This window comes from Sitophilus oryzae, unplaced genomic scaffold (genome assembly GCF_002938485.1).
Source record: "Sitophilus oryzae breed Bouriz unplaced genomic scaffold, Soryzae_2.0 scaffold_1190_pilon_pilon, whole genome shotgun sequence".
NCBI lineage: Eukaryota > Metazoa > Arthropoda > Insecta > Coleoptera > Curculionidae > Sitophilus > Sitophilus oryzae.
Genome location: NW_022145827.1, coordinates 311,295 through 337,930, shown reverse-complemented (window position 1 = coordinate 337,930; position 26,636 = coordinate 311,295). Strand labels below are relative to the sequence as shown.

Sequence of the window (26,636 nt, the reverse complement as noted above, 5' to 3'; positions counted from 1 at the left end):
ACTTAAAACGAACAGCCTGAAATAATATCCTTCCTCATCTAAATCAATTTATACAGAGCTTAAAAGTTAAGCGGCCGAACTATCTCCAAATGAGTTTTAACGAACTGCTGTGTAGCTTAATGTCGACTTTTACAGCGTAAAAGTCGTGCTTTAGTGGCATTTTAAAACTTTTAACAGACAATAAGTTTCCTTAAAAAGGAAACAAGGTCGTAGTAGATAAGAAAGCAAGCTATGTCCGTGTAGTTAAAACAATTTGTTGAAGTTGTAAGATAGTTTGCGAAGAGTAAGAGAGAATTATAGAAATAGTTAGAATTCAAGAGCGTAGAAAACACCAGATCTGAAAAGTAAAACTATAATAAATTTAATTTCAGGGCTAACGAAGTTACTTCTTTACATAAATAATGACGTATACATGTATTGCTAATAAAATCATATAGAAATTTAACGAAAGTGTCCATTTTTCTGAAAGATACAAGATAGATAGATGAGTAAATTAAAAAAAAAGAAAAAAGACTCAAAGTTTCGGTATCATACATTTATATTAAAACTAGACTATGTGACACGTGTTTCGCTCATACGAGTATCATCAGACAAATAGTTATTTTTTATGCAAGACGATAAAATGGCATTTTGCGATAATGCAATTTTATCGTCGTGTATAAAACAATATTTTTTTCCATAACGAGTTACGTTTTAAAAAATATTCAGAAATTATTATTTCAAGGAATTTACGAGTAGAAAAAATATTGTGCTGAGTTGGCTAGGTAGTTGGTTTCTATGTAATTTGACAAATAAATAAAGCTGTCTCTTTAGCTGCCAGTTTTGAGTCAACACTTTTTAATTCTCTTTCGTGTCAATTGCTGATTGAATTGGAGCCAGAAATGGCTTAACACGAAATAAGTAAATTACCAAAAGATATTCAGGCTGAGGCGACAAACGCCATATACAAACTACTTCCATTTAAATCCCGAATAACTTATGAAAAGGAATACAAAAATTTTCAAAAATGGAAGCAATTAAAAAACGTGCGAGAAGAAATAAAGTTTTTAACCTATCCCTCGCTGTTAAAGTATCATTATCTAATCTCCCTTGAGGTTAAAATACTATTTTATCTACTATTTTTGATAGATATAAGGCAATTTTGCTATGGAACAAAATAAACTTAAAACCACACATGTTCATATTTTACATATTTAAACAACTGTTTATTTAATATGGTTAATTTTATATAGGTATATTTTGTATACTTATTAAAATAAGGTATAATACAATATATTCCCGGATTGTCTTTACAAGACGAAGTTTTTTATTATTGAAATTTTGAAAAAAATGCAATGCGTCATGTTGTCTTCAAATATAAATTAGAAAACTGTACTTTAATGTCTTTTGCACCGTCTGGCGATGCGGAAGAAACTAAATTTGTAGTTCTATAAAATTACCATTGAGTATCTAGGGCCTGATAATAACCATCTATCATAGAATGAAATCCAATTGATATAAATGCTTTTTGATTTTTAGAACTCATATTTTCATGTTTTTCTTAATTTTCTCTAAAACGGTATGGAAATTTGGAAAAGTATTAACGAGATTAACCATTTTAGATTAAGCATTTTTTTTATAAAAAGTGCATCTTTCTCAAAATGCCAATAATAAAAAAGTTTTTCCTTTTATAAAGACCGGAGAAATCCGGAGACATAATATGTATAGGTGGGGTGGTATTTGGGATTATGGTATTTTATTATTATTATTACTGATTTGCAAAAATGTACAACAGGATACGCTAACAAATAAATTTTGAGAGCACTTGAAACCAAAATAAAACGTAAATATAATGTCTGTCACTAAATCTGTGATAATCTCTAATAAACAAAACAACGAGTTATATTGATTATACAACTTATCGCTTGGTGGCCATATTGTAATTGTCATTTTTTAAAATATTAATTCAAAAGTCATTTCTGTCAGTTCCACAAAATATCCCTCAATTCTTAATACAAAATGGCGAAATAAGAAATATATATGTACTTTATTTCGTTGTATAATCTTTTGAATATAACTCGATGTTTCGGAATTACCTAATATAGTACGAGAGCTAGAAACGTCGGGAAAACAAGTATTTTAAGACGTCTGGCTCTTTGATATATCTTTTATTATGCTCTCTTTAACAGCATGCGGCCCGTCTGGCTGCCGATACCCGTTGCGTTTACTACTGCGCATCCAAAGAAGATCCTCCATTTTTTACTTAGCGCTTTAAATTCTACTATTGAATAAAAATCGAACAAGTCTCCATTAGCTCGGCGCGTAGAGCTTTCGCCTATGACGCGAAGGTCAATGGTTCGATACCGGCTGGGGGTGTAACTTTTTTATTTTTTTTTCGTTTATATTCTGATAGTAAAGTACTAAATATTTGCTTTTTTTATCACCAAAACGGATGGCGCTTATGGGTTTATGATCCGTAGTGGGTATAACTAGAATTTGATACTTTCATTTGTTTTGAAGGATTATTGTAGTAATTAATTATTAGGCAGGTTTAGGATGGTCTGGCTGCCGCGCCGGTAGGTTGCGTTCATTACTGCGCATCACATGTGTACAGGGCGTCCCATTTTTGTGCGTTTTTTGGGATTTCTCGTTTATAATTTTATTTTAAAGATTTAAACATAATATATAAAAATTAAGATTTTAATGCTTTATTAAGGTAATTTCTGCCTGTCTTTCTTCAAAATATTTTTTTCAGCTGTTGTTTATTATTTTAATAATACTTTTTTTAACAGATTGTTATCTAAAAGCTACACAAGTTTATTTTCAGTTCAGTTTGTTAAGATAACGATGGAAAACAAAATTATCTGGTTAAATTAAATTAAATAAAATAATAATACTTTCTAAACAAGATTGATTAATGTTAATGTGTAGAAAATGCACAAATCTAGGGGTAAAATATTTAGTTACATAAAAAACTGGCAAAGTAATGTGAAAAAAAAACGCATCATTGTATCTCCACTCATAAACGAGAAATCCCAGATATCACAAATCCCAAAAAACGTACGAAAATGAGACACCCTGTACCCATGCGCAGTAGTGAACGCCACCTACCGGTGCGGCAGCCAGACCATCCTAAACCTATCTAATAATTAATTACCACAATAATCCTTCAAAACAAATGAAAGTATCAAATTCTACTTATATACACTACGGATCATAAACCCATAAACGCTATCCGTTCTGGTGATAAAAAAGCAAATATTTAATACTTTACTATCAGAATATAAACGAAAAAAAAAATAAAAAAGTTGCAGCTCCAGCCGGAATCGAACCACTAACCTTCGCTTCATAGGCAAAAGCTCTACGCGCCGAGCTAATGGAGACTTGCTCGGTTTTTATTCAATACTAGAATTTAAAGCGCTAAGTAAAAAATAGAGGATCTTCTTTGGATGCGCAGTAGTGAACGCAACGTGTATCGGCAGCCAGACGGCCTGCACGCTGTTCCAGAGAGCATAATAAAAGATATATCAAAGAGCCTGACGTCTTGAAATACTTTCTCGAAAACGTTGCTAGCTCTTAGACTAATACTTTTACGTGACACTCAATGCGATACCGGCAACACTACTCCTCCTTCGGAATCGTAGTGTTGCCGGGTACCTAACGCATTTCGTGTCAGGTAAAAGTATTATTCGGTAATCCCGAAACATCTTGTGGTATGAAATTTGATAAGTCTATTCGCATCAAATTTAAAATTACGAAAATAAATAAACTTTAAACAATTTTTTAATTGTGATAACTGATATTTTTATCAGTCAGTAACTTGATGCTCTAATATATGCATAATTCATCTGACCATGATTAACATTTTCATTTATCTCAAAAAAATACGTTTACGTCATACGGTATTTAATACCAGCGAGATACATATCAACTTTTTAGTCATTATTTAAGTGTATTAACAAAAACAAGAATATTTTTAGACAACAACACAAAGTCCACAAACACGTGTAACAGACCAGTTTTAATATAAATGTATGGGACCGAGATGTTCAGTCCTTTTCTTTCATCTTCAGGGAAATAGATAACCATTATTAAGTCTTAGACTACAGTAAGAACTGTCATAACAACAAAAACAATATCGGGAAAATCGTAACAATGGATCAGATACCTTGTGAGTTGGAAATCATAGAAAAAAATCGTCCTCTAAACGTACGACCTAATAAACAAAAAAAACATACTCAAAGAGTTGAAATAATGGATGGTGTGGTCCATCGGGTGTTTTAAAGTTAGGGTAACAAAACAACCCCTCGATTAACCCTGTATAATATACCAAATACTAAAGTTTATAAGAAACTTCGTTTACGAATTAAAGTTGATATAATTACATACTGCTTACTAAAAAAATCACGAAAACAGGGATAAAATAATAAAAATATAACACTTTAAATTTGAACAAATATTTCTCCGTTCCGTTTTTTTTTGCCTCTGAGTGTATACAGGGTGGTCCAAACTGTATTCCGGAAACTTCGGCAGATAAAATTAAGTAAAAAAGTTCGTACAAATGTATGTCCTAAAATCCACCGGTGTGAACTTAGCAGCCACAAGTTGGCAGCCAAAGAGCCGAGAGTTCCCGAATGCGAAATCGTATCTCAGGTAGAGTTTTCGCACATACGAAATATTATATATACTAAGGTATTTTGTCAATTTATTAACCCTTAGAATATAAAAAAAATAAACCAAACTGAACCAAATCAACAAAAGGGTTTAGTTTGTATAGTAGCCGAATAATATTTGTAACAGTTCTTAAAATTAATGATAAACATTTGCAAAGGTAAAACATTAACATAATATTAGAAGCAATCAGATAATTATTTTTATTTTTTCAGTAAACACCTTTAAATTTAATATACTAAAGAGAAATTATACCTTTTCGAAACCCCTCGTATTCAAATTTTCTTGCAAATCCTTGCGAGGGTAGTAATGGGGGTAAATTAAAAAAAATATTTTGTATTCATACTTTATCTGAAAAGTGCACACATCAAAATGCTGTGTACGTACCGTAGTTTTCCGTACCCCCGCTGTAAAATTATACTTGCAAAAACGTACGGGGGTAGTTATAAGGTTAAATTTAAAAAAAATCTAATTTCATATTCCGACTTAATTTGAGAAGAATACCCCTCTAAATTATGTGTATTAAAAGGAATTTGTATGCTTTACACACTTTCGCTTTCAAACTTACTTGCAAACTACCGTCAAATTTAACTACCCTCAAATGTTATAATTAACTACCCTCGTACGGGTTTGCAAGTAAGTTTGAAAACGGAAGAATGAAAAGCATACATATTCCTTTTAATACACAAAATTTAGAGGTGTGATCTTCTCAAATTAAGTCGGAATGCGTAATTAGATTTTTTTTAAATTTAACCCTTTAACTACCTCCGTACGGGTTTGCAAGTAAATTTGAAAACGGAAGTATGAAAAGCATAAATATTCCTTTTAATACACAAAATTTAGAGGTGTATTCTTCTCAAATTAAGTCGGGATGCGTAATTAGATTTTTTTAAATTTAACCCTTTAACTACCCTCGTACGGGTTTGCAAGTAAATTTGAAAACGGAAGTATGAAAAGCATAAATATTCCTTTTAATACACAAAATTTAGAGGTGTATTCATCTCAAATTAAGTCGGAATGCGTAGTTAGATTTTTTTAAATTTAACCCTTTAACTACCCCCGTAAGGGTTTGCAAGTAAATTTGAAAACGGAAGTATGAAAGGCATAAATATTCCTTTTAATACACAAAATTTAGAGGTGTATTCTACTCAAATTAAGTCGGAATGCGTAATTAGATTTTTTAAATTTAACCCTTTAACTACCCTCGTACGGGTTTGCAAGTAAATTTGAAAACGGAAGTATGAAAAGCATAAATATTCCTTTTAATACACAAAATTCAGAGGTGTATTCTTCTCAAATTAAGTGGGAATGCGTAGTTAGATTTTTTTAAATTTAACCGTTTAACTACCCCTGTAAAGGTTTGCAAGTAAATTTGAAAACGGAAGTATGAAAAGCATAAATATTCCTTTTAATACACAAAATTCAGGGGTGTATTTTTCTCAAATTAAGTCGGAATGCGTAGTTAGATTTTTTTAAATTTAACCCTTTAACTACCCCCGTAAGGGTTTGCAAGTAAATTTGAAAACGGAAGTATGAAAAGCATAAATATTCGTTTTAATACACAAAATTTAGAGGTGTATTCTTCTCAAATTAAGTCGGAATACGTAATTACTTTTTTTTTAATTCAAGGGTTTGGAAGTAAATTGTATACATTCCAATATAGAACGATATCAGTCGCACGAAACACGTTAATTTAGAGGTGTGTACTTTTTTGGCCTTTTTGAAATGAATCGGAATAATTCTATGATTATTTCAAATATTGTGTTAATGTAGGTACCCTTGAATATACTTCTCATTAATTTTAAGATGTGTTTCCAATATTATTCAAATTAAACCCTTCTGTTGGATATATTCCAAGGGCTATAATAGATTGACACAATAACGTCATATATAATATTCCGCATGTGCGAAAACTCCACCTCAGATACAATTTTGCGTTCGGGATCTCTCGGCTATTTTGCTGCCAATTCGCGGCTGCCAAGTTCACACCGGTCTAAAATCCTTAGTTCCGGAGCTAGTGGTTGTAGAAGTTTCATTTTTATTTCGATTTTTTCCAAATATTTTCTGAAGTAATGTCAATATTTGGATAAAAATTGGTATCGGGGAGTTTTTTGACATGATAAATTTGATTTTAATGTCAATATGACTACTACTTGTAGAGGGCGCCACCGAGGGCGCCACCTACATATTTTTTAACTAGTTTGAAGAGTAATAACTTTCCGCCGGTACCTGTATAGAACTAATCTAAATATATATGTATTTACTACTAATATATAACTGTATAAAAAAATATACATTTACGACATTTTTTACGTAAATAGGTATCTTGGTAAAAATCGCTACGTGTAATGGTCCTCGAGATATTTAGAATCGAAAATATCAACACCTGTCATCATTGACATAAATTAAACATCGACTTAGACTGAAATCATAAATTTGGAAAGTTTTACCCAAAGTCCAACAGAATTTGTTTTATCATCATTTTTTCGAAGAAACATTTATCATTAATTTAAAAAAATAAAAATTTTCCAAATTTCAGCCTTCTCTATCTACCTAATCAACATGTTTATTTTTTGTCAATAATGACATGTATTGACTATTTCCATTCTAAATATTTTGAGAACGGTTGCTTGTAGCGATCTTAACTAAGAGTCATTTTTTACGTAAAAAATCACGGAAATGTATATTTTTTCACTCAGTAGTTTTATACAGGTATGGACGAAAAGTTATTGCTCTTCAGAACAGTTAAAACATATGTAGGTGACGCCCCCTAAAAAATAGGAGTCATATTGATATCAAAATCAAATTTCTCATGTCAAAAAACACTCCGTCGCCAATTTTCATCCAAATATTGACGTTAATTTAGAAGTTATTTGGAAAAAATCAGAATAAAAATAAAACATCTACACCCTGTATCTCCGAAATTAAGCATTTTAGGACATACATTTATATGAACTTTTTTACATATTTTTATCTGTAGAATATGCTGCCGAAATTTCCGGAATACAGTTCGGACCACCCTGTATTTCGAATAAAGAAGAGATATTCGAAGACTGTTAAGAATGTTCGAATATTTCTATTAAATATCTACTTGAATAATATTTTAAATTCGTATTTTTTTAATCAAATAATAAATAAACAATATGACAATTCATGTTCATCGTGTAAACAACCGTTAGCTGCTAAAGGTACAAAAATACCAATGTCACTTTAGCCCTATGTTTCTCCAAACCTTCTTGAAAACAATTAAAGATACCAAATGACAGCAACATTATTTCATAAATATTGCTGTTTTTATTAGTTGTATTAGGTTGATTAAAGTAGGATTATCAAACAGCTAAATTATAACTAGAAAAACTTTTTTAAGAAAATTAATAGTTTTTTACCTTCTTCCACAGACTTCTTCATATCGTGAACTGTATTAGAAGGCATCTTCAGCTCGATCACATGAGTGCTAAGGTAATCGGAGATGCGATCCCAAAGGATATTCTCCACGGCACTTTCCCTTGCTTTCGGTTCATCCGGCAAAGCCTCTCTTTGCATTCTTTTGGACACTCGACCATTTGATTTGATTTTGACACCCACTCCAACATCCAACTCGTTTGGTAGTGTGTCAATGTACCTCAAAGCGCGTTCCTGAAAATAAATGTCAATTTAGTAAAACCATTTACTTCAAAACTTTTTTGAAAGCTATGTTGCGTTGTAATGTTATGTAGGAGATTATACAGGATGAGTTTTAAATAAGTGCAAATATTTTTCCTTACTTATATTTCAACCCCAGAATATGAGGTTTTTCTCGCGAAAAATAAAATAAATAAAAAAGTAAAGTAGGGGCTTTAATATTTATTACTTTGATATTCCACTACTTTCGTTTGCTTACTTTAAACTATTCAATGGAATGTTACATACAGGGTCGCTGATATGTATGGGAAGGGCTGATTATTAGGTAAAATATAAGAGGCACCGCAAAAAGTACAACACCCTGTATATTATTGAACATTTCGGTTCTTTCTTCAATTCTAAGCAAAAATCGAGATACACACTATGTACCTCAAACCAACCGTTTTCGAGTTATTGACTTTTGAAAATATCACTTAAAATATTCTATTTAATTAATTTCGATATGTTCGGTTTCATTTAACGATGCCAATCTGCGCAAATATTTGACATTAGTTTTCAAGTTACCATTTATATTGTTTAAGTGATATTTTTAAAAGTCAATAACTCGCAAACGATTGGTTTGAGGTACATTGTGTGTATTTCAATTTTTGCTTAGAATTGAAGGAAGAACTGAAATATGCAATAATATACTGGGGGTTCAATTTAAAAAAATGAAACTTTGTTGTACCACGACTTTATAACCGACCCTGTATACTTTAATCTATTACCCACTATATAATACTTGAAAAACCCTATAACTTTTATATTTAACTTTAGCGGTACCCCTTATATTTTACCTAATAATCGACCGTTCCCATACATATCAGCGACCCTGTATATATTTTCGTAAAAATAATAGCATTTTTTACCTCGTACAATTGATAACTCGATAGGGACTTCAATTTTTGTTTTGGAAAGGGAATAAAAAGTCAAATAAATTAACTATAAATTGCATAAAAAAAATCATCAACATCGACATACTAGAACATAATGTATTTATCTTTAAAATACATGAAAATTTAAAGTCCATTTTTCATACTAGTCAGTTTTTTTACAATTATGACGGTACGCTAATCATCAGTAACTAAATAGTCGTGTAAATAAATCTCTAACTATGTTACTGAATTGTAAAAAACTGTCGAAGAAAAGTATTTACGATGTTTTTATTACAGCGTAAAATAGCTAATATAACCAACCCAACAATATCGACATGTTTATTGCCACAAACCGGAAAATTTTTGCACCTCATATAGCAATTTTAAATTAAGTTGTGCCGGTTATAAGGTGTATCTACTGCCGCACCATAAATTTACGGCCGTTGTTAGGTCAAACAATTTTAAATTGTTGGAAATAAATTGAATTTGAGAATATGGAACAACTTCGTGCACAGTTAAAAATGTGTAGTAGGTCTTAAACACTTTATTTTAATTGGTGTTTCTTAAAAACCTACTTTCTTTCTCAACCTACTAAGTTTCTTTCTACCCCTGGAAAGTCAATTTATTTTTTTGTTCTAGTAATTATGAGTACAAGTATAATCAAAAACATACCCACCAAGCCAAAAACATTACATTTGCAACATTGCAGTCAATCCCCAAACAGTTTGCATTGTAATGTTGATTTCTAAACGTTATGTCGTGATTGATGTAATCTTGCTAGAGAAACATTGTTTTTGAACGATGATTAAAACGTTTTTCTGCAACATTGCAAAGATTCAAATGAAGGATCCGCGCAAGTTAATAATAATTAATAATATAACAAATACACCATAAGATAAAAAAACGGCGTCTAGTTGGCTTGGAAATGAATATCGATGACATTTCCCCATATAATTTGACATATAAAATGACAGCGATTTTCTTTTCATAGCCATCGCTGACGCTTTTTTCGATCAAATGGTATAAGTTAGGTTAGGTTAACGGACTTGTTTTTTTTTACGTTTTTGGTATCACGTTTTATGCTTTTCGAATGAGATTTTAATGAATGTAAATATATGTATGTTTTAATAATGTTAAGCCATAAATAAGTATCTATAGCAAATTTTGTTTAGTTTATTTTTAAGCTAGATTTTATGTTTTAGGTTAGCTTTTAGCCAACTGAAGATTGAAGTAGATAAAACCAGGATACAAATATATCATTATATTATCAATCTAATGATAAAATCACAAATAATATTCAGTATTAATTATTATTCTCAATAATATTTTTTAATGTTATCATTTGAGATTTTTAAAATAAGGACATAAAGGGGCCTCAAAGATTACCGTACAAGAGGTAAGTTTCTCATTATTTTATTTATTAAAACTGATTGTTTTTATTTTTACTACCTTAGAAATGATTGGATATAGATGTCAAAACTTTACCGAAGGGGAATTTGAAACTGTGAACAAGTCAATGCAACATGCGAAGACAAAATATGAAAGATCCAAAAAATTAATTAAAATATAAGTTTGCTTTTCCTTGTACATATACTTAAAGTTATACTTTCCGTTTTTATTTTTGAATAAAAAATATATAATAATGTTTATAATGTACCTATATATTTTGTATTATTTCAGACATTCAACTTTGACTCAGAGGTCAACTCGACTCAGAGATCAAAGTTGAGTAATTCCTTATTTAATGAGCAGCCGAAAAAATCAATAAGTCCTCAGTACTTGACAGTATTTTTGATATTTTTGAAACAAGTAAGTGATAAATTTCTAATTTTTATTTGTTTTCTTCAATTTGTTTGAGAACTTCGACTTTCTTGGTAGGGATATATTTACTGATTTTTAATTTTTCTAAGTCAATGGATATAGAGACATGCATATTTTTATCAATATTGTTTATGTTTTTCGTCAATAAAATATTAGTAAAAGTATATTATAGGTACCTATTTGAATTTTTTTTTCATCACCTTTCAGAGTTCTTGGAGAGATAGCCGGGTTATTAACCAAGGCAGTCTCTAGTTCGCGTAAAGGAACGATCTGACTATGCGTGCAGTTCCCAGAATTACAGCTTTTTGAGCGGTGGATAAAACATTTGGCGATAGTCCCAAATCTTTAGTATGTCGCACAGTTTGCTGATGTATTAAGCCATTGACGGATATCACTAGAGGTAAGATTTTTGTTTGTTTTAATTTGTATAACTGTCTAAGTTCATATGCTAGTTCTTCGTATTTTTGTTTCTTTTCTAGATATGCTTTTTGGACGTTTTCGTCTAATGGTGTTATAAAATCTATTATTGTGGCTTCCTCCACTTTCTTCTTAAAAAGCACCATATCAGGGCGATTATGCTGGACAGATCGATCTGTAATAATTGTGATGTTCCAGTACAATTTATATTCAGCATTCTCTAGAATATCATTTGGGTTATACCTGTACCATTCTATTCCTTCCTGCATTAGCCCAGTTCCCAGTGCTATAGCTTGATGGTATATTTTTCCCATTTCATCATGGCGTGCCAGATACTGCCTTGGAGCTAAAATAGAACACCCTGCTGTTATATGTTGGATGCTCTCAGCTGCACGCTTGCATTTCCTACACAGATCACTTTCAACTCTCTCCTTCAAGACATATTTCCTATGGTTCAGTGTCGGGACAACTTGATCTTGTATTGCCAGTATACTTCCTTCGGTTTCTGGGAACAGGTAACCCGCTTTTAGGTAAATATTTGAATCCAGCATACTAATTGTGGTATTTTTTAAATTTGCTCTATACCTGCCATGGAGAGTTTTACTGGCCCACTCTTCTTCCATTTCCGTCCAATTTCGTAGAGTTGGGCTGTTGGGGTTCATCAAGTCAAGAGGGGTCAATATCTCGGAGGGTACAGTGAAGCGGTAAGTTGTTACTCAAGAAGTAGTTCCTCAGTTTCTGAACTTGTGTATTGTGGCAATTTTCTACATTTAGAAGGCCTCTTCCGCCTCTTGACCTGGGTATATATACGCGGTTCACACTGGACTTTGGGTGGTGGTATCGATATTTTGTTAACAGGGTCCTGATTTTTATGTCAATGCCCCTCAGGTCTGTTGGGGTCCATTTCAAAACACCAAATGAGTACACAATACTAGGTATAGTCCAGGTGTTTAGTGCCGTAAATAAATTCTTTGATGTGAGTTTAGATGCCAATATGATTCTGACATGTTTTATCAGTTCGTTCTTAAACTGTTCCTTGGTATCCTTTTGGCTGATACCCAGTGATTGGTGAAAACCGAGATATTTATACCCTTCCTCCTGTTTTATTGCTTTGAATGTTGTTCCATCCATCAGTACGGTGCTCAGCTCGTGGTTTACCACTCCTTTTTTTACATGCATTACTGAACATTTTTCTAGTCTCTTTTCCATCTTGATTGCCGAGCTGAAGGATTTGACAACTTCTAGCTGGCTTTGTAGTTTTTCGGGATTGGGTGCATACAACTAACAATATTGTTTATGTTTTCGTCAATACAATATTAGAAAAAGTATATTATAGGTACCTATTTGAAAGTCTACAATTTAATACCCATTAATGTTTCTGTTGATTATACTGCTAACAATATTACTGATGTATTATTGTTAACATAAAATTGCTAATGTTCGCAAGAAAAACTGTTTCATTAATTATTGATAAGTAAATATTAAAAATAATTTTTATATTTACTCTCCGATGAATGATATAGTTTATTATTGTGAACATTATCTATTTTTTTCTATGCTATTTTAGCAATAGGTCAGTTAATTAGTTATAACAAAATAGAAAGTTTAATGGACAATAAGTTTTGAAACATAGGTACAATATAATTTTACCAATATTGTATTGACGTAAAATTAACAATATTGCTAACAGATCTCAAATTAGTACTTTCTTGAACGTTACAGTAGCAACGTTTTTATAATAATGTGAAATGTTCTCACGAGGTTATGACAAGGTTTCAATAAACTTGCATCAACATTATTTTTTTCAATCTTGCACTGCAATGTTATTTGGCGGAAGAATAAGCTATCCTGCCACCTTGCATAAACCGCCCTACAATGAAAAAAGTATGTTACACCTTGCTTTGCGAAGTTTTGGCAATGTTCCAACAATAAATTTTGCTTGTTGGGTATAATACATATAATATTTTGAACGTTAAAATGATAAAGATGGAATTTTTAAAAGTCTAAATAGGAATATGTACAAGAAGATTATTAAGCTGGATTTATAAACTCGGCATTTTTTTTAATCGCATAAATTAAATACCATAAACCGCAAAATATCAATTACAAGTACGTCTGAAGCATGCATATGACACAGAGTTGATTTGTTAATTTCTGGCTCCGCGAATGTAGGAGGAATATGACGATGACGGATGACTCTATGGATAGAGAAACATATATTCCAAAGATGTCTAAGACATATCTGGGATTTGCTCCACAACTATATAAGTGCATTGATTAATTAAATATCTAATATAGTTTACTAAGACTTAGAAACAGAGGTTCATTGGTATATACTATGTAAGGAGTCAACTAATAAAAAAAAATATATTTTTTATATAATTTATATGGAGACAGGATTGAGGTAAAAATGGCAAATTTAAAATATCATATTCGTACACACTGCATCTAATAGTATCTATTAATTCGTAGACTTGCTAATTTTTTGTATATTTTATTTATTAATGCCTCTAAATTAATAAGTTTAGTATGCAATCCGTATAAATATTTACTATTTCTGTTTACATAGTTTCCTTTCTGAGACCAAACCAAACATATCCCCCCAGTATTAATTATGTCGCAAATTATAAAAAAAACTGCTGTATCTATTTCTTTAAGATTGAGCATTAATTCAATAATCATTAATAAACCAAAAGTTTAGCATGCAGATATTTAATCAGTATTATTAACTATACAGGGTGGTGACAATTTCGATGCTCAACATTGCCATCTCAGAAACTACGAGAGATACGAATTCGGTTAAATGGCACAAAAGTTGCCTAATTAAAAGTTTGCCAAATACCTATCAAGAGAACCCCAGTATCCTGATTAGTTTCGGATTTATGTCAAAAAAAAAATGAAAAAAATACGTTTATTTTAAATGACAATATCTTCAGAACTGTTGTATCTTGTATCTATTGCAACGTAAGTTGGTAATTTTATATTTTTGATCTGGGCCAATTAAAAGCCGTTTTCAGAAAATTTCTAAGCCTTCTAGATTTCGCATAACAACAGTCAAGTTTTTGTTTTCTTATGACCGCAATTTTGAATTTTTATCCTATTAGATATAGCAAAAAATAATCTATACGTTGGTATCCAGTTCTTATTCATTATTATGTAAATTCACTAAAAAATTAGATTTTTTTAAAATTCGCTCAAAAGATCAAGTCTGCTTTGGAAATCCAATTAATTGACACTTTGTATGACAGCAAGTTATTTTTTGTTTATTCTATAAGTATCAAATCTGGACGCAATCTGATACATTTAGTATCAGAATTTGTAAATTAAGATTCATCCGTCCATAATATTTTTCTAGAAAAAAGAGGACACTTTACCGAAACCATTTGCAAAATTGTAATCTTCTCTCGTGATCACCAGCATGTAAAAAATGTAAATTTGGTACACATTTATATTTAAAGTTGTGATATTTGTGTTTTTTTATAATTTTCCCTACATAAGAATCACTCATACAACACTCGCGACTTATTTTACGGCTAAAAGTTGCCGGATTAATATCAGTCTGAGCTGGCACATTAATAACATTAAGCCTTTTAAAATTTTGCCCTCTTGTTTATAAAGCTCCCAGCAACTGCTAAATTTGTTGAAATCCTTGCGAAAATAGTACGATGAGGCTGTGTCCTCTCAGGATACAATGTTCTATAACTTGCGCATGACACTTAATAGAGTAAACAAAAATTAACTTGCTGTCATATAAAGTGTCAATTGGAATTCCAAGGCAGACTTGATCTTTTGAGCGAATTTTTAAAAAATCTAATTTTTTTAGTGAATTTACATAATAATGAATAAGAATTAGATACCATCCATAGATTTAGTAAGAACAGATATCACATTGTGCATTTTAACCCGATCAAACAATCGGAGGTTGACTACGCATTGTAAAAACCAACTGAGATAGAGAAGGCGACATTGCCACATCTCAAATTTGCGCCTATCTACTTAGTTTGATTTGCAAAAAAGGTGACTTTAAAACCTTCACCGGATATCAATAAATCTCAATTTCTTAATAAAATTAATAGTTTATTTTTAAAGAAGTATGCGTAATAATATGTTATTAACCAGAGGATATATGCGTTACTATTAAAGGACGTGTTTACTGTTTAAAGCGCTGAAACGTCTAGAACTATTGGCAACGTCGCTGCTAGTCTTCCAGAATGAAATGAGCCGTCCGTCCCACCACCCCTCGCGATAGCCATTGGTCCGTTATAGCGTACTACGTTTAGCTTACGGTGTGTTTGAAGTCGGAATCAAGTCCGAAGTGAACTTTTCAGTGGTTTTCAGTAGTTTTTGATTTTGTTTAACATACTTTTGAATCTGCGAATTTTCAATATGGTAGGACAGTGTCAAATGTGTGGAAAAATAAGCTCAAATTACCCGAATTTGTCTTTTCACAGGTAGGTATTGTTTCCGCCGTAATCGTACATAGGCGTCCCACAAGGGAGCCTCTCACAATTAAAATAATTTCTAATTATATTTGTTGAATTTTGATCTATTAAAACAAGAACGTAGTAGCCGGTAATTGAATTATAATTCGTCTCAATTACTACCTAACTGTTGTAGATCATAACAAATTTGAATATAAACGTTGCATATATTTGAAATTTTATTATATGCCAGAAAGTGACATTTTATTTTAAATTGCGTCATATTTTGGTCATTATATACGATATTTTAAAGGATTTTTCTCAACAAATAAACAAAGGTGTTTACCCGTCCATTTTTACATTTTATTGCTTTATTATATCTTATATCTGCCCCTTCGGTCTTGTTTAGACAAGTTTTTACCACCGTACAATACAAATACCTCTTCCTAGAGTTATTTTTACGGTGTGTTTACCTTTTTTTAGAATGGGACGAACTGTAAATAATTCTTAGGCTACTAGTTTTGTACATAGCTATATACAGAGTGACCCAGGCCTCCAAAAAAGCTTTTTACCTATTACGTTTTTGGTTTCTGATTTTTATTTCAATCTTTGCATAAGATCGGGGCCATTGTAACGCACATTTTCAAAATATTTTTGTCAACATACAGGGTGATTCAAACCGCAATACATATGCTTAATAAAGTTCATGAAGAATGGGACGTTTAACTAAAATTTGATTGTCTGATTAAGCTACCTAAGTAATGGATTTGTAAACGTAATATTCATTATTATGCGACAGAAATCCCATACTGTAGCACACAGATTTGATACTTTTAATGATAAATGCCCTCTATTGAGAGACTAAAAGGTAATTGCCTCGTATCAGAGCCATTATAATACGAGAAGAAGACCGAAAGTCAAATATTGTCTTATATTTTCAAAAAAACACAATTTTCTCATTAAAATAAATATTGATTTTAAGTATAGGAAGTTATTAATAATACAAGATTAAACAACTATTACACAGTACTTCACAGGAAGCTATCGATTGCGAACTAACTAAATCGTTACTAATTACTAATTTTGAAAAGTTCTTTTTAAGATAAAAAAAGGTAAAACTAAAACCTAAACTATCATTTGAGATTAAACGGGAAGTTCTAAATAATGTTGCCTATTCTAAACAAGAAAAATTTATTTATAAGTTTTGTAACACCTCTAATTAAATTTGGACGAAAAGAATATTTCTGTTTGCTGTAGGTAATTTTCTCAGAGATTAAACGGGAAGTTCTAAGTTCTCTTCTTCTCCCAGGGAAAATACGCAATTAAAAATGACTTTTTAAGTCAAAAAAAGTCAAAAGGACAAGTTATTCCCAAAAAGGACTGCCCTTTTCAAAAAAGGACAGGTGGCAACCCTAGGTATTTCTGGAATGGAAATTTAATGGCAAATCTGCAACTTTAGTTTGAAAATATGTTTCGGCCACCAATGATTACAAAAATGTCTAAAATACGCTTTACTATTGCCTCCATATTCTAAAAAACAAATTGAAAGAAAAGTCACCAACCACAAACCTAATATAGAACTGTTTCGGAAGCCTGAGTCACCCTGTAAATATTCAAAAGTAACTGAAAGTTTATATAGAAGTAACTGAAAGTTTAAATTGAATATCGACGTTGGAGCGATTTTCGAAAACTACCTACTAACGTTTCAACATAAGTATATGTGGGATATTAATTATATTATTATATTAGACCTTATACCAAAACTCATCTAACGAAAAAGTGTTAATGTAGTATATTAATATGGAATAAAAATTTTACTAATTACTTTACTTTTACTTTACTAATTAAATTCGTTCCAAAAAACGATACGCCACTGGCCATTAAAACAATCCAAATGCGCCTAGTTGCCGGCTCGTTTGCCGGGGTCGGAAATTTTAGACTTCTCTGTCTCTTCTGTCTTTGTTTGACACATTGGAATGTTTGATACACTACCAACGAGTATTTATGAATGAGATGTTCGGTCTATCTTTATAATGTCTTTGATACCATCGTATAGATTATTTTTTGCTCTATCTAATAGGATAAAAATTCAAAATGGCGGCCATAAGAAAACAAAAACTTGACTGTTGTTATGCGAATTCTAGAAGGCTCAAAAATATAAAACTATCAACTTACGTTGCAATACATACAATAGTTCTTAAGATATTGACATTTAAAATAAACGTATTATTTTCATTTTAAATCCGAAACTAATCAAGATACCGGGGTTTTTTCATAGGTGTTTGTCAGACTTCTAATTGCGCAACTTTTGTCCCGTTTAACCGAATTCGTATCTCTCGCAGTTTCTGAGATGGCAATCTTGAGCATCGAAATTGTTACCACCCTATATACTACCAGAAATCAACAGAAAAATTAAGTTAGCATGGAGTACTTGTGGAAGAAATTAAATCGTATTTAAATTTAGAATGCAATGTGCAGGACCTGACAAGAAGCCTTTTATTGCTAAAATACTTAGTTATTAATTATTGTTACAGACTTCTTCAAAAGCGAGTATCCAAAATAACAAAAAATATTGTTGAAAAGATGCCCCTTGGTGATACAGTTCTTATAATGATATTATAATATAGAGATGGGAATTTTAATTTTTAATTTTAAGAAATGTTAAAACTTAAATAATATAGCTGCAAATTGCTTGCAATCAAAATTGGCCGACTAAAGCAAAATAAAATGAAATAAATGCCTTTATTGCCAAAAAAATTTACAATTTGTAGACAAAGGTAAAGTAAACAAACAAAAGAGAATACAAAACAAGTATACAAATTACATTGTCAGTCTTATTGTTTAAAATATACATTTATAAATGTTTACAATGTCAAAGAATAAAAAAATATAAACAAGATTCAAAAATATTTACTATATTTATAGTAAATATAGTAATAGTAAATATTAGATCGGTGTTTACAAGATCAAATTCGATCATCAAAATATAAGTCATTTACCTTGTCTAGTAAATAAGATTTCAATGCTTTGCAAAATGAAGAAAATTATGTTATGGATTTGACTTCAAATGGCAGGTGATTATGCATTTTTTTCGAGTTGTATAATATTTAACTTTTAACTAACTCTGAGCGTGGGGTAGGTAGATAAAGAGCTTGCTCCGCATTCCTGAGTGGATAAGTCTGAGATGGCCTTTCTTGAGAAGCTGATACATGCTTACGTATTAAGCAAACGGATTCATAAATAAATAAGGAAGGAAGAGTTAATATTTTTAATTTTTTAACAAAGTCCTGGCAATGAGTTCTGCTGTTTAGTCCCAGTGAATATCGAACAGCTCTCTTTTGGAGCTTGAAAATGCAGTCAAATTGAGTGGCACAACACGTACCTCAGAATGGAGGGGCATATTTGAGGCGCGACTCAAAAAGTGCATAATAAACATTTCTAGCCACTGACAAGTTAAGCTCCTTAGAAACAGATTTTAATGCCGAAACAGGCAGAGCTAAATTTTTTCGACAAAGCGTTGATATACATGTCCCATTTCAGAGAATTGTCTACAACAAGCCCTAAAAATTTTACAGATTTTACGACGTCAGTGGTGGAGCAGTTAAGTACAAAAGGCTGCAGCGAGTTTATATACGACAAAGCTTTAGTTTAAGAAATTTTGAGACTAAAGAGGTTCGAATCGCACCAAGATTTAATGGTGATTAAGTCATTTGATATAATCCTATGAAGTGCCGTGACGTTCTTGTTGCTCCATGTGAAGCTAGTGTCGCGTCGTCCGCAAAAACACATATTTTACCACTGATGTTTATGTTAGCAATATCGTTAATAAAAAGAAGAAACAAAACAGGGCCTAGTACTGAGCCTTGTGGTACTCCACATTCTATTAGCTTGTTAGAAGACAACGTGGTATCCACCCTCACAAGATGACTTCTGTTGCTCAGAAACGACTTAAACCATTCGAGAGATGTTCTCCAGAACCCATAGTGCTGCAGTTTATTAATTAGGATCTTATGATTTACACAGTCGAACGCCTTAGAAAAATCACAGAAAATTGTTGCTGTTGAATTATGGTTATTTAGGCTGGAGTAAACTTTATTAAGGAGGGTCAACATAGCGTCATTTGTGGACTTGTTGCTTAGTAATCCAAATTGATGTTCAGTAAGTATTTTGTACTTAAACAGAAAAGATTTGTGCCTACTTTTAACCAACCTTTCTACGATCTTAGATAGCGTTGGAAGGAGTGCAATTGGGCGGTAATTAGAAGCTTGATCTTTGTTTCCTCCCTTATACAGAGGAATGATTATTGCCGTCTTCAGACATTTTGGAAAAATACCATTTTGGAATGACATGTTTATTAAAGTAGTTAGGTGATTCAGAGTGCTTTCTGGCAGATTCGAAAACATTTTTAAAGTTAGCCCGTCGGTCCCAGATGAGGATGAGAATTTATTTCTAATGGTATTAATTGTACTGTGAACCTTTTCTAAAACTACGGGTGAAAAAAAGAAACTGTGTAAGTTTACATTATCATTAGAGATATATGAAAATGGATCATGAGAAGGATATAATATGGAGTTAGTTAAATTTTTGGCTACATTTACAAAGTAATCGTAATATATTAACTTGTAACTATTTTTCGTGCCAGTTCGTGTATCTATTTCTTAATTTTAAAAGTATTTCAAACAACAAACATGTAAATATTTATTTACAAGAAAGTAAATTAATAGTATTTATTTCATATTAGATAAAATCAACAGAGGTACTTGCACATAAACGTTACGAAGTGTTTATTCGTTAACAAGATAAAATCGATTAACTGGACGTGCCGCATTTCTAGTTATCGAAATAAACCTACATTGAGTAGAAAACAGTCAATTTAAAATCGGTCAATTTCTCCTTAGAGAGACTTGATTTATTTTATTGCCTTATGAGAGCAATTCCTACCTCCTTGGCCCACATATTTAGACTAGTTTAGGTGTATATGTAAACATAAATAATTAATTGGATTAGTGAAATTCCGTGATAAAATTTTCATTACTATTGATATGGAGCGATCAACAATGATTGAAATAGGTGACAATACTATGTTAGAGATGTTATAATATAAATATTTAAAAATGGAAATATATTTATAATTTTATGTTTGATTTGGAATTAAAATGGAATTCAGGTTTTTCTTGTTAAAGCTATTTATCTTGTAAATAGCACGCAGTTTAATATAGACCGTCTTTGAATAAAGAGTTGTGAGTTTTATTTTCATATATTGCAAATTCAATACATAACAGTGGCGACGAGGATATTAAGAAATTAGAGACATCGTTAAATTAATTATAATGGCTAATATTTTTGGATCTTTAAGCATTTTTGATCCAAAAACATCAGTGTTCTCGGTATTTAGTGAACGTTTAAAACTGGTATATGAATTTGGTTTAAAACTGGTGTATGAACAGGGTGGTCCGAATTGTAGTCCGGAAACTTCGGCAGCATATTCTGCAGATAAAAATAGGTAAAAAAATTCGTATAAATGTAAGTCCTAAAATGCTTAGTTTCGGAGATACAGGGTGTAGAAGTTTCATTTTTATTTCGATTTTTTCTAAATAATTTCTGAAGTAACGTCAATATTTAGATGAAAATTGGTGTCTGAGAGCTTTTTGACATGAGAAATTTGATTCTGATGTCAATATGACTCCTACTGGTAGAGGGCGCCACCTACTTGTGTTTAAACTGTTTTGAAGCGTAATAACTTTTTGTCCGTACCTGTATAAAACTACCGAGGGAAAAATATAAATCTCTGTGATTTTTTACGTAAAAAATATCTCTTTGTAAAAACCGCTAAGAGTAACGGTTTTCAAGATATTTAGAATGGAAATAGTGAATACATGCCATTATTGACGAAAAATAAACACGTTGAGTAGATAGTTATTTCACTGAAATAATAAATTTGTGAAATTTTTATTTTTTTAAATTAATCATATTTTTTCTGCAAAAAAATGATGACAGTTTTTGTTCAACTTTTGGTACAATAATATTTCAAATTTATGATCTCAGTATAATAACTATTTAGTCAACATGTTTAATTTGTCAGTGATGACAGATATTGATAATTTCGATTCCAAATATCTCGAAAATCATTACTCGTAACGATTTTTACCAAGAGACTTCTTTTGCGTAAAAAGCATCGTAAATGAATATTTTTTACTCAGTAGTTTTATACAGGTACGGACGAAAAGTTATTACTCTTCAAACCAGTTAAAAAATATGTGGGTGGCACCCTCTACTAGTCGGAATCATATTGACATCAAAATCAAATTTCTCATGTCAAAAAACTCCCAGACGCTAATTTTAATACAAATATTAACGTTATTGCAGAAATTATTTAGAAAAAATCGAAATAAAAATGAAACTTCTACACCCTGTATCTCCGAAACTAAGCATTTTTAGACATACATCTATACGAACATTTTTACTTATTTTAATCTGCAGAATATGCTGCCGAAGTTTCCGGAATACAGTTCGGACCACCCTGTATATGCTTCGTCTCCAATGAATTCTTCGTCGTCGACATCTTAATTTTTTTTTTGCCAGAAAAGACTGGTTCAAATAATGATAAGACTCAAAAAAAATAAGATTAGTACAGAACATGATACTATAATATCACGAAGATTGATGAGATCCAGTTAACTCGGATAAGTCATAACAAACAAGGGGGTGTGATGAAGGAATGGTTTGGCAAAACGTCTTGGTGTATTCTGGTGAATTATTGTTTTATTTTGCTGTTGAAGCAACAAAGGTTCCAACCCCAAATTTTAATCTAAAAATTTATAAAAAAAATTTTCTTACAAATATTCTCAAATGTATTTAATTTAGATACTTATGTTGCCATATTATCAACAAATTATGTTTTTTAACTAAGAAATAAAAGAAATTCCAACAATTTTTTTTCTTTTCGCGAAAAAAAAACTCAGAATCGTGTTTCTGGGGTTGAAATATACTACCCCTAAAATATTTGTACTTAAAAACTCACCCTGTATAATCTAGTGACATTATATCGGCTGATCGATAGTGAACGGTTTAGGGGGCCCATATTCCCTAATTTTGGGGATTACCGGACCCCCCAAAGAGTACTTTTTCTCGGACGAGACGTTTCTAGGAGAATCAGCGATGGCTCAAATGTATGTTATTGTATAGTTATTGTATAATGGATACCCTCTTACATGTAATTTTTTAGAATAGTTTATAATATCTTAATGCGTTTTAATGTCAAAATGTATTACGTGCACGTAACTTAACCTATATTTTTTATTAAACTAATATTCGAATCGTTTTTATTGTTTCTTGGCTTTAGTTGTCATTTAAAATAAATGCCACATCATTAATGTCACTTTTTCCCTTTATAGGATGGTGGTACTAGATGCCAAACCCGAAGTGTTGTTTCTGGACTTTGCACATTTAGCCAAAATAAAATGTATATTTTACTGTAAATGTCCGAAATGCGGTAAAACCTAGGATAAGCGCGCTAAACCTAGGATTTACCAAAAGCATGTGGTAAAAGCCCGAAAACTATTTATTTTGCTTCCATTTTGGACTTTTACCAGACCTAAACAGTAAATCTTAGGATTTACCACACCGCATTGGTAAAAGTACGAATAAGCAAGTGGTAGTAAAAACCAACCAACCCCGCCAAATAACCACCTAACCAATGCATTAGCACCCTTCAAATAACCAGGCTAACCAATGCATTAACACCCTCCAAATAACCACCTAACCAATGCATTAACACTCTTTAAATAACCAGGTAAACCTAATTAGTTAATGCTTTTGGTAAATCCTATAGATTTACCGCGCTTATCCTAGGTTTTACCGCATTTCGGACATTTACAGTAACAAATATCAGACTATCCAAAAAAATCCTTTATGGGTATTTCGCCACTGCACTGCAAGAAAAATCTACAAAATAAAATAGTTATTTTTTGTAACACTTCTGCGTTAAACCTAAACGGACGCTGCTTGTCAGAAGTTGAGTTTACAGTTATAAAAATTTGCCTAACAAAGAAAAAAAATTCTTAACGTTTCGGAAAGTTTTCTCTTTCCGTCGTCGGAAGGAAAAAAATATAAAGAATCAAGAAAAAAACTATTTCAAATATTTAAATTGAACTATTCGAGAACACTTCACTTTTTAAAACAGATACGTCTACAAGAAGTAGTTGACGTTCTGTTAAAATGACATTATATTTTTTAGTTAAACTTCAAAATTAACAATTACTACCTGATAACAATTACTTAATAAGGTAAAACTTTCTGTATGATTATTTTTAAATTTTACGTATGTTATGTTTATTTATGTTATGTTCTTTAAAATCAAAGAAGCGATTGCCATACATTACTAACATCTAAAGATGCATGAGCAATACATTTATTTTTATTAGATTGAATTAAAAAAGCCTCTTTTATTTTTTTTAGAGACTATCGCTTCTTTCATTATAATTTTGGCGTTATTGAAATTTATTCTGTGCCCTGTGTCCCATGAATGCTGACAAATCTTAGATTTGTGAAAATCTCCCTTTCTTAAATAATCTTTATGTTCTTTAATTCTAACATTTAAGGGTCTAGATGTTTCACCAATGTTAAATTTATCGCATTCACAGGGTATTTGGTATATTACATTTTTTGTTTGTTGTTCTGTATTTATTGGTTTAGTATGTGATAAAATGGATCTAAGTGTATTTTGTGTTTTGAAAGATTTTCGTATGTTATATTGTTTTCCTATCCTTCTTATTTTTTCCGAAACGCCTCGTATGTATGGAATTGTAAGTTGTATATATTGTGTATTGGTATCATTGTGTCTATGATTTGGGGTTTGTATGTATTGCTCATGCATCTGTAGATGTTAGTAATGTATGGCAATCGCTTCTTTGATTTTAAAGAACATAACAAAAATAAACATAACAAACGTAAAATTTAAAAATAATCATACAGAAAGTTTGGGCTTTTTGGTTTTACCTTATTCAGTAATAATTGTTATCAGGTAGTAATTGTTAATTTTATATAATGTCATTTTAACAGAACGTCAACGATTTCTTGTAGACGTATCTGTTTTAAAAAGTAAAGTGTTCTCGAATCGTTCAATTTAAATATTTTAAATATTTTTTTTCTTGATTCTTCATATTTTTTTGCTTCCGACGACGGAAAGAGAAAACTTTCCGAAACGTTAAGAATTATTTTTCTTTGTTAGGCAAATTTTTATAACTGTAAACACAGCTTCTTTCACAACTGGTTTAACGCTGAAGTGTTTACAAAAAATAACTATTTTATTTTGTAGATTTTTCTAGCAGTGCAGTGGCGAAATACCCAAAAAGAATTTTTTTGGATAGATGAATTCGCCACATAGGTATAGACATTTTTTACAAATATAAGACTGATACGTTACAAAAATCGATATCGTGAAACGATAATCGTTAAAATTTCAATGCCTAAGTAAACAAAAACAGATATGTTTTTGTATATCGACATCCGCATACCGACATATACTACTAGAGTAGCTGTAAAATATCGACATCACACGATAGGTAAATAATGGATTTTAGTACTACAGAAAAATAATGTCAAAAGGTACTGGTTTAAGAAAATAGGATTAAAGTTAATTAATCAATCTTTAAGGCATAAGATTTGGTAAGTGTTATTATTAATAAAATAATTTGGTAAGTGTTTTATTTATGTTGTTTTATTTATTCCTGTGGAATATTACAAATTTGTATTTGTACATATATTATATTGATAAAGATAATAATAAATGCGATTGTTTTGATGCGATTTTGACGCGAAGATAATAATAAATGCGAAGTTTCTTGAAGCTTGATAGTAAGAAATAATTATTTTTTATGTTTTTTTGGTATATGGTGTTTTGTTCTTGTTTGTTATTATTAACACATACCGTTTTTTTAATAAAATAACTCGATTACATTTTTTCAGTTTTATGCAGTTTTTTTTTCACAATATTTTGAAGTAATCACTTGGCAGTCAGATTTTAAATATATTAATTTCCTGCTATGCGTTCCAGTTGTACCAACTTATTTCTTTGTAAAATAAAATAAACTACTTTGAAATTAAAATGACAGACACATCTATCACTGTCAAGGATCTTGTCGTTGGACAGACTATATATTAATTTTCTGCTATGTGTTCCAATTGTACCCACTTATTTCTATGTAAAATAAAATAAACGGCTTTGAAAATAAAATAGCAGACACATCTATCACTGTCCAGGATCTTATCGTTGGTCAGACTATACAATTTTAAGCTCACAGTCCTTCTTTTCGGCACTCACCTTCAAGCACAACGAAAACTCCTTTTTGCCGCATTCGCGCAGAAACTCGAACGCAGCCTTGTATATCCTTAACTCCTCTTTGGAACCGTCGTCTTCTTCACCCCGAACCACCGTCCTAGCACTACCAACCACCAAGAAGAAGAACAACGACACCGACAGGATAAATCTCGAAAAGCTGATGATGGTAGTGCCCATGGCGAAGCTGTGGCGCGGTACTACTGCGGCCCAAACGGCGGCTCGTCACCGTTTTATCGTAAGGGAGGAGCGGAGGGTACCTATATTTTTCAAACGACCCGATCGAGACTAGGATGGTGGTACCGGACTGGTTCTAAAGTGGAGTTAAATAGAATCGTTACAGTGGGTTAAACGAGATCGCCGTCCGTCTGTCTTGTTTATCTATGTGTTTACGCGATGAAAAACGACTTTGTGGAAAATTTCATTCAGCCTCGAAACCTCCTTCGGTTTGGTTTT

The 26,636-nt window shown here is 31.4% G+C and overlaps 1 protein-coding gene across 1 annotated transcript in view; it reads right to left on the bottom strand.

The window, feature by feature from the left end:
- LOC115891691 overlaps window positions 1-26,399 on the bottom strand; it is a 31,358-nt gene extending 4,959 nt beyond the window's left edge. Inside the window, exons 1-2 of the mRNA XM_030912233.1 lie at window positions 26,166-26,399; window positions 8,037-8,286 (exon numbers count right to left, since the gene is read on the bottom strand). Coding sequence (XP_030768093.1) covers window positions 8,037-8,286; window positions 26,166-26,360 — 445 coding nt within the window. The 5' untranslated portion in view covers window positions 26,361-26,399. The remainder of the gene's footprint in view (window positions 1-8,036; window positions 8,287-26,165) is intronic.
- Between the last annotated feature and the right edge of the window lie 237 nt (window positions 26,400-26,636).